This window comes from Taurulus bubalis, assembly GCF_910589615.1.
Source record: "Taurulus bubalis genome assembly, chromosome: 13".
NCBI classification, from domain to species: Eukaryota; Metazoa; Chordata; class Actinopteri; order Perciformes; family Cottidae; genus Taurulus; species Taurulus bubalis.
In genome coordinates, this window is record NC_136601.1 from 2,458,555 (window position 1) to 2,473,980 (window position 15,426).

The window sequence follows — 15,426 nt, forward strand, 5'->3', positions numbered from 1 at the left end:
AAAAAAAACACGTAAATAACGTCGAAACGCAGAGCGACGTGACGCGTCGTCCTCTTGTCACGTGACCAAGCCGCCGTTCCGACTCGGACGACAGACGCAGAAGAAGAAAAAAGCTCGGCCGACTCCGGCGTTAGCAGTTCAGTTTAGCGACCATGACCGACATGACCACAGACGGAGAATAACAGGACGTTTATCCTCCGGAGGAGCCAGACACAGACGCAGAAAGAGAGAGAAAGAGAGCGAGAGAAGACACGGTTTACGGTAGGTTTGTTGTTTATTCCCCTTTACCGGAAACAAACATGGCACCGGGACGCCAGCTAGCGTCGTGTGACCCGGAGAGCCGCGATGAAGATGTGATGAATAACGGCTTACTGCTAGTGTTGTTGTTGTGTAGCGAACTAAAACGCTGGTAAAACAAATTAGGTATATATATATATATGTATATGTGTGTGTGATTATTATTTTTATTATTATTATTATTATTATTATTATTATTATTATTATAATATACATGTGTTTACTGACAAGCCGTGTGTGTCCAGGGTGTGACACACAGACACACACGCGTGTGTCTGTGTGTCACACCCTGGACACACACGCTTGTGTGTTTTGTTCACCATCAGTAAACAATGCATCCAAATCAGCTTTATTATTGACATAATACATTCACACGGTATTTGTACCTGCTGTTTTCGTTACAGCACACCAGGAAGCAAACTTTAACCAAACCTTTCTTCCCTGTCACTGAGGGACAGAGATGAGGTAAATGCAGGATGAGCATCGCTTTACCTTCACTTAAGGTGCTGGTAGGAATGGATATCTGCACACTTTACATCTAATGCAGAGAACACTGTTTTATTTTTAGGAAATGGCAGGTGTGGAAACAAACAAATCACTTCCCAATCAGTGCACCTGTGCACCCTCTTTCTTCAGTGTTCCCTCTCAGTACTACACACCGCTCCTTAAACCCTGTGGACTGCACCAGGGATTTGTTTCTACACTCGTGTCCTTTTTTAAAGTGGTTTAAAGTGTGTGGATGCATGTAAGAAATAGGTCCCAAATCTTAACAACTGAAAGGATTAGTCAAGAAACTAGTCAATCCACAGGAAAAAAAGGTCAAATCTATAAGCAAAAATACAATATTAAGAGTTAATGTTGGGCATTTTCCCCCAGTTTCTGCCATATGATAGGAAAATAATTGCATCAATGATTCCCAGTTGAATTGATGGTGAAAGCAGGCCAGCAGATCATGTGTCAGCCTTTTGGTAAAAGCTTACAATACGTTACTCAAATCAAGTAAAACCTGTTTGAATTTCCTCCCTGTTAAACGTGAAGACTCAAAATAATGAGAATATTTAACTTATTACACGGGAGACAGTTCCCTGAAGTCGTGGTTTTCTTTTTCTTTTGAAGGAAACTTAGTAGTTGTCCTGTGAAGAACTGAGAAATGACTTCTTAATAGCGTTTGTTGTTGAGGTTTTAAGTCCTGGTGTCACAAATCGCACACCTTATTGCTTTCTCATGTGTCGGCACATCGTGAGAACTCTTTGCTCATGATTTCCTTTTTCACAGGAACGTTGTGGAAGTCTCACATCATCTGCTGCTGCGAGCTCATCGAGCCACGAGAGGAAGCGCCGGGAGAAATAAAAGCACGTTTAGTTGCCCTGTGTGGCGTTTTAAAGAAACGAGAAGCTAGCCGGGTGTCTTGCATCCTACCTTATAAGTTCTCTTTTCTTAAACGATCCAGTTTCAGAAGTTGTTCTGGACTGAGTTGACAATAAACAGTAACGCTCTGACGAGAAAGATTTCAGGAAGTGGTCAGAGAGTTGCAGCGACGGTCTGAACTCTTCTGTCGTTTTCTCGTTGCATTGAATCGGCAGCTGGACGGCGGCGTCTGAAGATGTTCTCACCTGTTGGACGTGACGAGCGCTACGCTGCTCTTGCGCAACGCGGGAGCTAAGTGTCCCCGGGGTCAAGCGCTGTGATTTATAAGAGCGTTCAACGCGTTGCTCTGTCGGCCTAAAGCTGAGAGAGAGAGCTTAAGATGACGGAGAACATAATCAATAATGAGAACAATCATTACCCGCTGCCTTCTTTTAAAAGGGTCAAGCGTTCCTCTCTGTTGGAGAAGTTCACGATGTCACCGGCAGACCGATTAGCTGCTGCCGAGTCACGCTTTGACCGCTCTCTGTTTTTTGCAACGTGCAGCTGTCGATGCTGGACTTCCTGATCTCCCGCCGTTAGGATCTGCGAGGCTGGGAGAGACGACGACGACGACGACGTCCACCAAACCGCCCGACCCAACATGATGGCCTCCAGCGACGTGGACAACCGCGCTGAAGGTAATTGCATTCAGTGTCTTCTTGGCTCTGGGGGTCATGGACGCAGACGCAGTGGGATTATGGGTAATCCCAACCGGCCGGTAGACGCCGACTCATCAAAGCTGCTTTTCCTTTTTCTTTCGGTTCGGCCGGCGGTCAGGAAGTCGGACGTATTCATCACGCTGCGATAAAGGAGAGGACCAATGACATGCAGCCGTTACATATAGTTTAAATACAGTTTATTCTGATTCATTAAAATGTGTAAATAGTGTCTTTGAAGTCCAGTAAAAGGCAGAGGAATTTTTTTTTTGTGACTTTTCAGGGTTCTTACAGTCATGGAAAACCTGGAAAAGTCATGGATTTTTGAAATGGTTATTTCCAGGCCTGGAAAAAAAAATCCCAAAAGTTTAGGAAAAGTCATGTAAATGTGTTTTGTTCATGACACTGAGTTTGAAATAATGAATATGCTTTTAAAAGAAAGACTCAAAATATAAGCAGGCATCTATATAAATGTTTATTCTTTTAATCAAACTATTGTCTCATTCATTTAAATCATTTAAGGTTTACTGTATGCTTTGTATTCTCATTGTTAGTTTAAATACTACATTTACTCACTTTTTACTGTTTACACCCAGATTTCACTAAATGTTTGTCTTGACATTTGGTTTAAAGTCATTGAAAAGCATTGGTCAAAACGTGTATGAACGCTGCTTTTAGAGCCCCTCAGTTTCACTTCTCTGGTCGTTCTCACAGAGTTGAACTCGTTCTCCTCCTTCACTGAAATATGTCCCGACTGTTTCAAATAAGTTAGACGGGCGTCACGAGACGAAAGTGAAGAAGTGCTGTGTGTGTGTGTGTGTGTGTGTGTGGCGTGTGTCGGGTATTTAAACTTGCTGCAGGGCGTCTGCGCTTGTGTGTGATTTACATTATTGTTTTACTGCCGTCAGAAAATGTGTGTTTATTTTGGCTGTCGTTCTCATCTTTACATAGAAATCTGCAATGTTTGTCTTTTTCTTTTTTTATTGTTTTAGCCAAATCTATTCGTCACTGACACTCCAAGTGTCGTCTGGGGTTTTGACCTCTTCAGACTCGTTTTGAGCTCTTTTTTGGAAGTACAGAAATCAATAACCTTGTCATTTGTAGATTATTCTCTAATGCCAGGTTGGCAAAATAGGCGCAATACACGTTAGCCAGCGGGAAATTATGCTAATATGGAAAAATACTTTGCATTAAAACTGTAATATAGTCAACTCTCCATTCATCTGTTTTTCACAATTTTTAGTCATTGGTTGATAAATTGCGACACATTGATTTTCTGCACTTTTTTTTTTTTTTGGTCCCGTTAGTGTTGTGGAAAAAAGAAGCTGTTAACAGATGCAGTTTTTGTTGATTTTATTTTTTAAGTTTATAATAGGAATATAGTGTTTTTGACCCCCGTTGGATGTGTAAACACATGCTGTCACTGCGGCGCCACAAAAAGGGCCCTCCTCATCATCCTCATCATCCTCTTTTCTTTGCCCCTCTCTCCTTCGCGGCAGGTGCTTTGTTTTCCGACCAAATTCCATCAGAAATGGATGCGCTTTGTCCCTCTCCTCCAGGACCCGCCAGACCCCAACGGTCCTACGAGAGGATCGGAGGACGGGAGGGAACCTCGTGAGTATTATTTAAAGTCTGCAGCAATGGCGGCGCAGGCGGCGCCCGGCTCTAATGCAGAATGCAACCCGTTTGTCCCAGTTTCTGTCAGACTCTCATCCACCTGCTGAAGGGGAACATCGGCACGGGGCTGCTGGGGCTGCCGCTGGCCGTCAAGAACGCCGGCCTGGTGGTGAGTACGCGTCTCATCTGGTCACATGACGCGAGCGTTAGCGCCCCGGAGCTGCTGAGAGACGTGTTCAGGGTTTGCGGCGGGGAGACATTTACATGTTGCACTGCAGGGAAATGTTGTGGCCGGTGAGATAGAGGAAGTGTTTCATCTGCGAGCCGTTATCAACGCGGCCGCAATCCAGAGCCGCCACAGACGAGGTTAGAAACGGAAGGAACGGACTTCACTTCGGGTTTTCACACGACTTGTAAACGCGTGTTTGCAATTCTCTACATGAGTCGCCTGCAATGTAAAGCCTTTGTTCTCCTCATAGAGCAACACGTTAGATCTGGACATGTAGGGCTGCACTATGTGGCTTAGAGATTTTATAGTGATATTTTTAGCATGCAATATTTATCTTTATTTCATATTTTCTCTAAAATATAATTCAATGCACCAGCGTGAAGAGGGAACACGGCTCGTACATGCATGACGTTTTACAGGGCTTTTATTCTGAAAGTCCACATCAGAGTTAAAGTGAAACTGGAGGTTTTGTGCTGGGATTTTGGTCTTTTAGAAATGGATTCTTTATTATTAAACTTGACTAGTTATTCACATGCTTGAAAGGCGGGCGTTGAGCGCTTTAAAGGAAAAGTTTGCATGAAGTAGATGTGAATTAATTTAGTTTATTTGGGGGGAAATTACCGTTCGCCGTAAGGCCGCTTTTATTTTGAAGTCGGCTCTTACCGTAATGCCCAGAATAAACGTGTACGGATCATTTGACGAAAGTTTGACCGTCTTTTTCGAGGAAGAGTCGGGCGTCTTCCGTCACGCATTTAGGTTTTTATGTTGAGTCTTTAACCTTCAGTGTTAACATTGAGCCTCTATATTCTCCCCCTCCCCCCCCCCCCCCCCCCTCCAGCTGGGACCCATCAGCCTGCTGGTAATGGGCGTCATAGCGGTCCACTGCATGAGGGTGCTGGTGAAGTGTTCCCACCACCTCAGTGAAAAGTAAGTGCAACACCAACTGGTTCTCACTGGATCTCTGCCGTCGGTCACTGACTTCCAGGAGTTTGTCTTCCCTCCTCGCTCCTGGATATATTGATGTAGTTCTTCTAGTAATGGATGAAGAGGTGAAATGCAACGTTGCCTTAATATTCTACTGTGAACTGCAGACGCATCCGTTTGTTTACAGAGATCTTTTCTCTGCGTTTGTTTTCGTTTTGTTTGCTCGGCCGCCCGCTGTGCCAACAGTGACTCGTTTGGTTGACAGGTCTATCTCTCTCTCTCTCTCTCTCTCTCTCGCCACCCTTTCCTACTGTTTAATCAACAGCATGCGGGCTCCCAGTCCTCCACCCACACATCCGTCAGCGGCGGTGCAGTAAATGTCACCGGTCCAATTTTTAAACCCATCAGATCATCTAACAGAAGCAATGAGGCAATAAACCTCAAGTCTATGATCCAGTCTGTTTGACAGCTGGTGTGTGTGTGTGTGTGTGTGTGTGTGTGTGTGTGTGTGTGTGTGTGTGTGTGTGTGTGTGAGGTGACTAAACACGCTCGTTATCAGATCGTGTGTGTGTGTGTGTCCTTTGCCCTGTTGATGCGGGGGTATGCACGCCCACAGAGGGATTAAGCTGATGGGGCGCGTGAATGAAGCGCCTCCAGACGCAGCGTTTACAGAAGTGAAAGTCGGATATGGATCTGAGACGCTGCTCTTCCCGTTCCTCTTCTGCAGAGTCAGTCATCGCTTCCTCTGGTTCTCATGAGCATGAAGGAGCCACGGGGCGCTTTTACTGAGCATTCAAATATGTGTTTGCTCTCACCTCTCGTCTTTGCTACGTTACTCTTTAGTCCCAGAGTTCAGCAAATCAGCTGTAAAGGCTTTTTATCAGTATATCGTTTCATAATGACGAGCTTATCTCACGGTTTTACTGGTCAGCCTCCTTTTTACAGTCTATGGGCAGTAACTGTACACACACACACACACACACACGTAGCTTGTTCTGCATCGTTGGGAACGTCGTTACTGCAGAGCATGCACGTGATATCTGAATATTAACGTATGACATCTGTGTTGGAGAGGTTGTTGGTGTCAATTAAAAGATGTGGTTTGTTTGTTTGTTTGTTTGTTTGTTTTTATTTATTGTTTTTGTTCTCCAGGGTGGACCGGCCGTCGCTGAGCTACGGCGAGGCGATGCAGTACGGGATGGAGAACGTGTCGTGGCTCAGGAGACACTCGCAGTGGGGAAAGTAAGTGTTTTTATTTTTTAAAGAATACCATGTTTATTTCTATGAAACTGTGTTCAGTAATGTCCATGTTTTAGTAAATGATCTAGTTTCTTTTTTTTAAAGGCCTCATGGGGATTTCCATGCAGACTCAAAGGCTCTTTCAATAAGAGTCATTTTATTGAAAGTCAATGAGTCATTTTTTTCATGTTCGTGACACTATTCCACAATAAATATGAACATAAACCATAAGTATGACTCGACAGTGACTTGGGAGAACACCTCAATTTTTTAAAATATGACTTTTCATATCAATAGCATGAAGTTACACATGATTACATACTCAATGTGTTGTTCCTTTTCTGTGTACTCTCATCAAACAAGGGAACACATTTAAAATAGAAACTGAACTTTTAACGGGATGATGAGGCTCTTCCTCCTGAAACAGTGAAAAGTCGTTGCTGTAACTTATTGTCATTGTGCGGCCGATTGAGACGTTAAAAACATCTGATAAATGCACGTATGAGAGCTTTGTAGCTCAATATTTACTGTGTTGGCGTTCATGCCTTCTCTCTCTCTCCTTTCTCTCAGACAGATTGTGAACTTGTTTCTCATCATCACACAGCTCGGCTTCTGCTGCGTCTACTTTGTCTTCCTCAGTGACAACATCAAGCAGGTCCTGACACACACACACACACACACACACACACACACACACACACACACACACACACAGCTAAAGGGATGGTTTGGATTGTTTTTGAAGTGCGTTGTGTGACGTAACTTGCAGGCTACTGTCTCTTGACCTTTGACCTTCACAGCTGTTAAACGTCCGAACAAATCTGAGTTATTGACATGAGCCAAGAACAAAAACTGTTGCGCTCACGTGAAGGGTATTTTCTAGGTTGCGTGTCAGGTCCCATAGTTATGTAAGCGCTCATGCATGTGCTGCTTGTGCATGTTCTCAGTGTTGACTGATGTCCACCACAGCAAACAGGATGTACGCGCACCAGCTTTAAGAGAATACATTAAAGGAACTTGCATGAGAAAATATGCATTATAATAGTTTTTAAACCTCTTTATCTTCGACGTCTTTAAATATGAGATGCATTTTATGCACTTTAGTGCTTCTGTGACTCAAACTATTCAGAGGATCCTAATTTTATAAACTTAAAATGTAGAGAATCTGGAGCTCATTGCCAGCCGTTGACCCCGTGTTGTGGCTGGAGAGCCGTGAACTTTACTGTTTACCCACACTGACTGTGTGTGTGTGTGTGTGTGTGTGTGTGTGTGTGTGTGTGTGTGTGTGTGAGATAAGTACCGTCTGAGTAGATCTGGTGCTTTGTATTTGGTTCGGCTTTAAAATTGAGCATTGAAGCGACGTCTGTTCCTGGATAGACGTTATCGGTGTAGTACCGTTCCTGACCACTAGGTGGTGACGTCTGTCTGCTGTCTGTTGGTCTCCTTCCTCCCTCTGGTACAGGAATGCAACATCAACACTTTTTTGGAGAGTTTGTGTCCTTCCAAAGAATACTTGGAATATACATATACAAAGAATACTATTCCACTTATGTACTTGTACTCACAACAGTATTGCGAGTAAGTATGGAAGACTATTTTCTGCCCATAAAAGGGAACAAAAAGGAACTTTGCCCTTTGCATGAAAAAAAAGAAAGATCCTGTGTCAATATAATGAGAAACCTTTTAAAAATAATGACGTATCTTGAAATATTGAGTTTGTCTCAAAATAATTGATTGAAGATATTGACGTATGAAGGCTTTTAGGATACTCATTAAGTAAGATAAGTCATTATGTTGGGGAAGTTTGGGGTGTTTTGAGATACTGGCTCATTTTATTGAGATATTAAATTCGTATTTTGGATTATTAACTTGAAAGTTCTCATAATCTTTTTCTTTTTAATAAAATAATTTAGAAAATATTCACATCTGAAAACGTCTAATTATTTTAGATACCAAGTCGTTGTTTAGAGAAAGTCATTATTTTGGGAAATGTTCTCTTTTTTTCTGAGATATTAAGTCATTATATTGAGACGACATTCATCTGGTGCAATACATAATGCATTTAAGTACTTTTTATACTTTTTATTCCGTCTGTATATTTGCTTCTGTATTCTTCTTTACCGTTCTTATTACTGTTTTTATTACTGTTTATATTACTTGATTTTTTTAATTTCCTTTGTCTCTTGTGTGCACTGCTGCTGTAATCCTGCAATTTACCCACTAGGACTAATAAAGGAATATCTTATCAAGTCATTATATTAAGTCATTATATTGAGATATCAAGTCATTATATTGAGATATTATATTGAGATATCAAGTCGTTATATGAGTCATTATATTGACTAAATCAGTGTCTCAAAACACTGCCTTTGTGTTTCTAGACACCGGCTCATTATATTGAGATACTAAGTTTGTGTTTTGAGATATTACATTTATATTTTGGAACATTAACTTGAGACAGTTCCCATAATCTTATTATTTCATCTTCACACTGACAGAAATGTGAAAGTCCCTCATGAAAATATTTTCAGGCACCAGATTTCAGCAGAATAATGTTCCTTCCTCGTCTCTTTCTTTCTTCCTCGTCTCTTCCCTCCTCTTCTTTCTTCCTCTCTCCCCAGGTGGTCGAAGCCGCCAACGCCACGACCTTCAGCTGCCAGATGAACTACACCAACCAGACGCAGGTTCTGGTGCCGAGCTTCGACTCTCGGCTCTACATGCTGTGCTTCCTGCCGGCCATCGTGCTGCTGGTGTTCACCCCCGACCTGCGCTACCTGGCGCCGCTGTCCCTGGTGGCCAACCTGATGATGACGGCCAGCCTGATGCTCATCTACTTCTACTCGCTGACGGTGAGCCACGTTTCTTCACCTCTGGAAAAGTCATGGAATTCTAAAATGGTTATTTCCAGGCCTGGAAAAGTCCTTAAAAAAATAAAATCCCAAAGGTTTAGTAAAAGTCATGTAAATGTGTTATATTCATGTGTTCATGTCGTTCATTTACGCTGAGTTTGAAATAATTAATATGCTTTTAAAAGAAAGACACTCAAAATATAAGCAGGCATACATACAGGCATCTATATAAATGTTTATTATTTTAATCAAACTATTGTCTCATTCATTTGAGTCATTTAAGGTTTACTGTATGCTTTGTGTTCTCATTGTTAGTTTAAATACTACATTTACTCACTTTTTACTGTTTACACCCAGACTTCACTAAATGTTTGTCATGGACATTTGGGTTAAAGTCATGAAATCATTAAGTCAGAATGTGTGTGAACCCTGCTTCTTATATCAACAAACTCTGAAAGTTTAATTGTGTTCTTTTGGGATTTAATAGCTGGGGGAATAATCTTTAATTAATCTAAGTTTCTTAAACAAGTGTTTTTTCTGTGTTTGTTTTTTTCACGGGTGAAAAAAGATTATTCTAGCAAAATGTGTTCATCAACACGAGAGAAAACAATTTAGATTAGACTTGTTTTTCTTTTTTCTCACCTGTGAAGATTATTTATTATTATTTACTCCACAACCAACAGTAGTGATGATTATTTTATACTTTTGAAAGCAGAGTTATTTAAGTAATTATGTACGGGACTAAAATATGTGACAGTCATCCAAAGTGAGATGTTCTTCTTCTAGGTGTGTGTGTGTGTGTGTGTGTGTGTGTGTGTGTGTGTGTGTGTGTTTGTGTGTGTCGCTAGACGAGGATGACTCTTTTCTATCAGCCGTCATGATGTGAGGTCGTAGAATAAAGACTCCGTTGGCGTTAGATTGGTTCTCTTCCCACGACTCGTCACGGTTTTGGGTTTTAAGGCTCATCGCTGTGACCTTCGTCAAGAGCGACATAAAATATGTTTGAATTACGATGAAGAGGTTACACACACACACACACACACACACACACACACACACAGTGTGCAGAAGAGAGGAAGTTTATAGTTTTTATTCTCCCACTTTAGTTTTATTTCGCAGTAACACCAGTTCCCTTTTTGTTTATCGCAGCCGGTTTATGTCTCCGCTGCTCATCAGAGACCTTCATCACATGCTGATTGTTTTATTTACAAGATGATGTCATGTGCATGTTAACCAGCAAGCAACGCAACCGGACCTCTTGACTGCGGATCAGATGTGTTTTAGTCGGTTCAACAAACCCTCGGACTCGAATAAGATGAGTTTGTAGAGTTGACGTTCTCCTCTTCCTCGTTCCCCTGCAGAACATCAAGAGCCCCATCGACCTCCCCAAAGTGGGCCGAGCTAAAGACTACCCGCTCTTCTTTGGGACGGCCATCTTTGCCTTCGAAGGGATCGGAGTGGTACGTGATGACGCTAGGGCTAATATCTGTATATTTAATATATAATAAATGATCCGTTCATTGGTCTATTGTCGTATTGACCGTTTTGTGTGTGTCTGCAGGTCCTCCCCCTGGAGAACAAGATGCAGAGGCCTCAGAGGTTCATCCCGGTGCTGTATTTGGGGATGAGCATCGTCACCTTCCTCTACATCAGCCTGGGCACCATCGGGTACATGTGCTTTGGAGAGCACATCGGAGGGAGCATCACGCTCAACCTGCCCAACTGCTGGTGAGCAAACACCTCAAATGCATGCACATTTAATAAAGGTGCAAATATATAGTTTACAGAAATGCACCTGCTTCTTGGGTGTTGGCATTAGAGCGCGGCAATATATTTACATTATATGTGAGACTAGAAGCCATCTTTTAGATTTTCAATTCACAAAAAGGATTGTGTGTCTTTTGCGACCGACAAACCTGCACAAATTAGACAAACGCATCGTGTAGTTCTCAAAGCAGCCTCAAGGGGCGAAATGCACCTTTTTGACTGCGCTGCCATGTCCTGGGCTGTTTGCACACTTATTTAAATGATGTAATATGCAGACGTTGGTGCAAAATTAGCCCTTTTTTTTTATATTTTTTTTTTATGGAAATGAGTCTTCAGAGAGTTGGTGGAAACTGAAGCACATTTATGATGGAATAATATACATATTTACTAAAGCAATGGGGCCAGTTTGTCGATGATCTGAAAGCTCCTCGTCACGTACACAAAAACTTAAAAAAGTGGACTAGTGGCGCCATCTAGTGGCCATCTTGAGATTTCTCCTAAATTCACCAAAAGTGACCGTTACATAAAGCCTCATTTAAACATAACATTTCATAAAACGTGTAACACAATAAATCCTCCTCTTAATGAAGTGAAGTTTGATGGTGACATCTATGAGTTCATGTTTTGACTTCACAATGTGTGTAAAGTAACTGAACTTCTCTTTAAAGGACGTTTGTTCTCCGGCTCTAAGGTTTGGATGTCAGAGCTGCTGAAGTGGAGATTTATGGCTCACTTTCATTGCTCTCTATATTCTGAAGGTTTCTACTGAGGGGTTCATTCACAGCCTGAGTTATGCAACATTCAGTCATAAACACATGGAGGAAATGGATTATTTTGATGGTTGTTTTTGCAGTCATACAAAGATATATATATATATATATATATATATATATATATATATATATAAAAATAAAAGAATCCCCCCTCAATATGTCAACAAACGAGAACTTTGCATAACTTTTACACCGTCTGATTTATGCAACATTTTAGTACTAAAAAGATGTGAGAAAATTGCTTTTTTTCTGTTCAGTATTTTCTGATTTATGGAGCGACGCAAAGATAAATCCTGAATTCCCTCAGTTTCATTTTGTTGACATATTGGAGTCTAAGGTTTTTCCAATTATTATTTTTTACCCACTGTTATCTGAAGATTTATGTAATGGAAATATTTGCAAATGTGTATTTATTTAATAAGAAAATGCCTCATCTGCATATTTAAGCATACTTGTAATACAAAAACATATTTAATGTAGGCAAAAATACGAGGAAGTTTAATGACACACACACACACACACACACACACACACACACACACACACACACACACACACACACACACACACACACACACACACACACACACACACACACACCAGACTCGACTGAAGCTGCTAATTAGTGGAGTAGATTGTCTTTTCACTCGGGTTGAAACCTCAAAGGCTGTAATCAAATCACTTAAACACTAAATAAATAACTGATCAATAGATTCCTCCTTTCATATAATATGTTTTTATTGATGCACCTTGAGCGTGAAGATTGAAACCTTGTGTTGACGCTGGTTTTGTTTTTTCATGAAAGGTTTTTGATTCCCTGCTTTTCAGTGCAAAAGTATGATTTTAATGTTTAGTTTTTTTAGCTGTAACTTTGCTACACAACACTTCATTTAGTCACATTTCACATGTTTACCTCTTGTGTGAAAGTGAAAAATTATGTTAATATATCTTTTCACCAAATATTTAGTTTTCTGAATTTGAACCCTTTATATTTTTATTTACCTTTAGCCACAATTTTGTTTAATTTTTTTTTAGCACAGATATTATTATTATTTTATGCACTAATTTTGTCCGGTTTGCTCCTCCAGGACCTACCAGGCGGTGAAGCTGCTCTACTGTTTCGGGATCTTCATCACCTTCGCGCTGCAGTTCTACGTTCCAGCAGAGATCCTCATCCCACCGGTTCTGGCCCGCGTGTCGCAGAGGTGGGAGACGCCGGTCAACCTGCTGCTGCGCACCGTGCTGGTCGTCTTCACCTGTGAGTGACCACACAACCTGCACCCTCTGTCCTGGCCACCAGGGGGCGACTCCCCTGGTTGTATAGAAGTCTATGCTTCATGTGTTAAAGCTGCACTCTCTCTCCTGGCCACCAGGGGGCGACTCCTCTGGTTGTATAGAAGTCTATGCTTCATGTGTTAAAGCTGCATTCTCTCTCCTGGCCACCAGGGGGCGACTCCTCTGGTTGTATAGAAGTCTATGCTTCATGTGTTAAAGCTGCACTCTCTCTCCTGGCCACCAGGGGGCGACTCCTCTGGTTGTATAGAAGTCTATGCTTCATGTGTTAAAGCTGCACTCTCTCCTGGCCACCAGGGGGCGACTCCTCTGGTTGTATAGAAGTATATGCTTCATGTGTTAAAGCTGCACTCTCTCTCCTGGCCACCAGGGGGTGACTCCTCTGGTTGTATAGAAGTCTATGCTTCATGTGTTAAAGCTGCATTCTCTCTCCTGGCCACCAGGGGGCGACTCCTCTGGTTGTATAGAAGTCTATGCTTCATGTGTTAAAGCTGCATTCTCTCTCCTGACCACCAGGGGGTGACTCCTCTGGTTGTATAGAAGTCTATGCTTCATGTGTTAAAGCTGCATTCTCTCTCCTGGCCACCAGGGGGCGACTCCTCTGGTTGTATAGAAGTCTATGAGATTAGGGAATCAGTCTCATAACGGATTGTAAATAAACATTGTGATGACCGACTGAAAAGGAGACTGAAGGCCTTTTTTGTTTTATTTATCTTTTCCTGAAGAGCGACACCAGAATCTGCCAGTTCCTTTACTTTCACTCTCTTAACCCTCTTCCTCTCTTCTCTTCCTCTCTTCCCTTCATCTCTTCCCTTCCTCTCTTCCCTTCATCTCTTCCCTTCCTCTCTTCCCTTCCTCTCTTCTCTTCCTCTCTTCTCTTCTTCTCTTCTCTTCTTCTCTTCCCTTCATCTCTTCCCTTCTTCTCTTCTCTTCCTCTCTTCTCTTCTTCTCTTCTCTTCTTCTCTTCCCTTCATCTCTTCCCTTCATCTCTTCTCTTCCTCTCTTCTCTTCTTCTCTTCTCTTCTTCTCTTCCCTTCATCTCTTCTCTTCCTCTCTTCCCTTCATCTCTTCCCTTCCTCTCTTCTCTTCATCTCTTCTCTTCATCTCTTCTCTTCCTCTCTTCTTCTCTTCCCTTCATCTCTTCCCTTCCTCTCTTCTCTTCCTCTCTTCTCTTCCTCTCTTCTCTTCCTCTCTTCTCTTCCTCTCTTCTCTTCATCTCTTCTCTTCATCTCTTCTCTTCATCTCTTCTCTTCATCTCTTCTCTTCCTCTCTTCTCTTCATCTCTTCTCTTCATCTCTTCTCTTCATCTCTTCTCCTCTTCTCTTCTCCTCTTCTCTTCCTCTCTTCATCTCTTCTCTTCCTCTCTTCCCTTCATCTCTTCTCTTCCCTTCATCTCTTCCCCTCATGAAGGAACGTCCTCATGTTGATATTAAACGCCCCCAGTTCTTTGTTTAGTGAAGCAGGCGGTTTGTCGTGGTGTGTTGACTCAATCCGTCCCGATTCTTCCTCTTTCAGCGACCGGAGGGTTCCCTTTGTCTCCGGTTCCCTTTGTCTCCGGTTCCTCTGGTTAAATCCCTCAAGAGGTTCTCGGTTCCCAGGGAGCGTCTCCCGTTTGTATCGGCAGCTAAATGAATCATTCACATTTTAATTTGACTTCAGTTGGTAATTAGTTGGTAACAGCTGCTGCTGCTTTCTGCATTTTATTCTTTTTTGCCCCCTCTGGGTGTCTTTAGTGCCGGTCATATGGTCCTAATGGGATCTTTGTGTTTTTTGTGCTGGTCCTAATGGGATCTTTGTGTTTTTAGTGCTGGTCCTAATGGGATCTCTGTGTCTTTACCTGCGTCTCAGGTACAGAACACCGGGACGGTTCTTTAATGGCTCTACTGTCGCTGGAGGCTCTGCGTTTGTTTCTTTTTCATATTTTATGTCCGGTCAAATCTCCTGTTTTTGTTCTGTGTATCTTAAGGAGTGTGTGTGTGTGTGTGTGTGTGTGTGTGTGTGTGTGTGTGTGTGTGTGTGTGTTTTGTAGGTCACTGTTAGCACACACTCCTCCCCAGCTTCAGGCATCAGGAATCGGTTCCCTGTAATGGTTCTGCGAGGCCTTTTTTTGTGTTTATTTTTCTCAATGGCAGCCATCGATTCCCCTCCAGGGCGGCTGATCCTCTGGTCGGGGAGCTGCAACGACTTCTCCCGGTTTTATAGATCATTATGTTCACATTAAAGCTGCCGGGGTCGAGCGCTGCGCTCCCTGTGGCGCTTCTTGTTTACTGGCATTTTATGATATTGACAAACTGTCACCAAAGTTTAACCAACTATATAACAGCTTTTACTGTGGGGGGAAAATGCTGAATTTATATATATTTTTTTACTGTAAT

At 42.2% G+C, this 15,426-nt stretch overlaps 1 protein-coding gene across 1 annotated transcript in view; it reads left to right on the plus strand.

The window, feature by feature from the left end:
- Positions 1-2,305: 2,305 nt before the first annotated feature.
- The window catches only part of slc36a1 (solute carrier family 36 member 1), a gene marked incomplete at both ends in the record, with an annotated part of 24,940 nt that continues 11,819 nt past the window's right edge, over positions 2,306-15,426 (plus strand). The window contains 10 exons of the mRNA XM_079228443.1: positions 2,306-2,342; positions 3,860-3,974; positions 4,056-4,146; positions 5,045-5,133; positions 6,283-6,372; positions 6,940-7,024; positions 8,991-9,218; positions 10,580-10,678; positions 10,780-10,946; positions 12,847-13,016. Coding sequence (XP_079084569.1) covers positions 2,306-2,342; positions 3,860-3,974; positions 4,056-4,146; positions 5,045-5,133; positions 6,283-6,372; positions 6,940-7,024; positions 8,991-9,218; positions 10,580-10,678; positions 10,780-10,946; positions 12,847-13,016 — 1,171 coding nt within the window. The remainder of the gene's footprint in view (positions 2,343-3,859; positions 3,975-4,055; positions 4,147-5,044; positions 5,134-6,282; positions 6,373-6,939; positions 7,025-8,990; positions 9,219-10,579; positions 10,679-10,779; positions 10,947-12,846; positions 13,017-15,426) is intronic.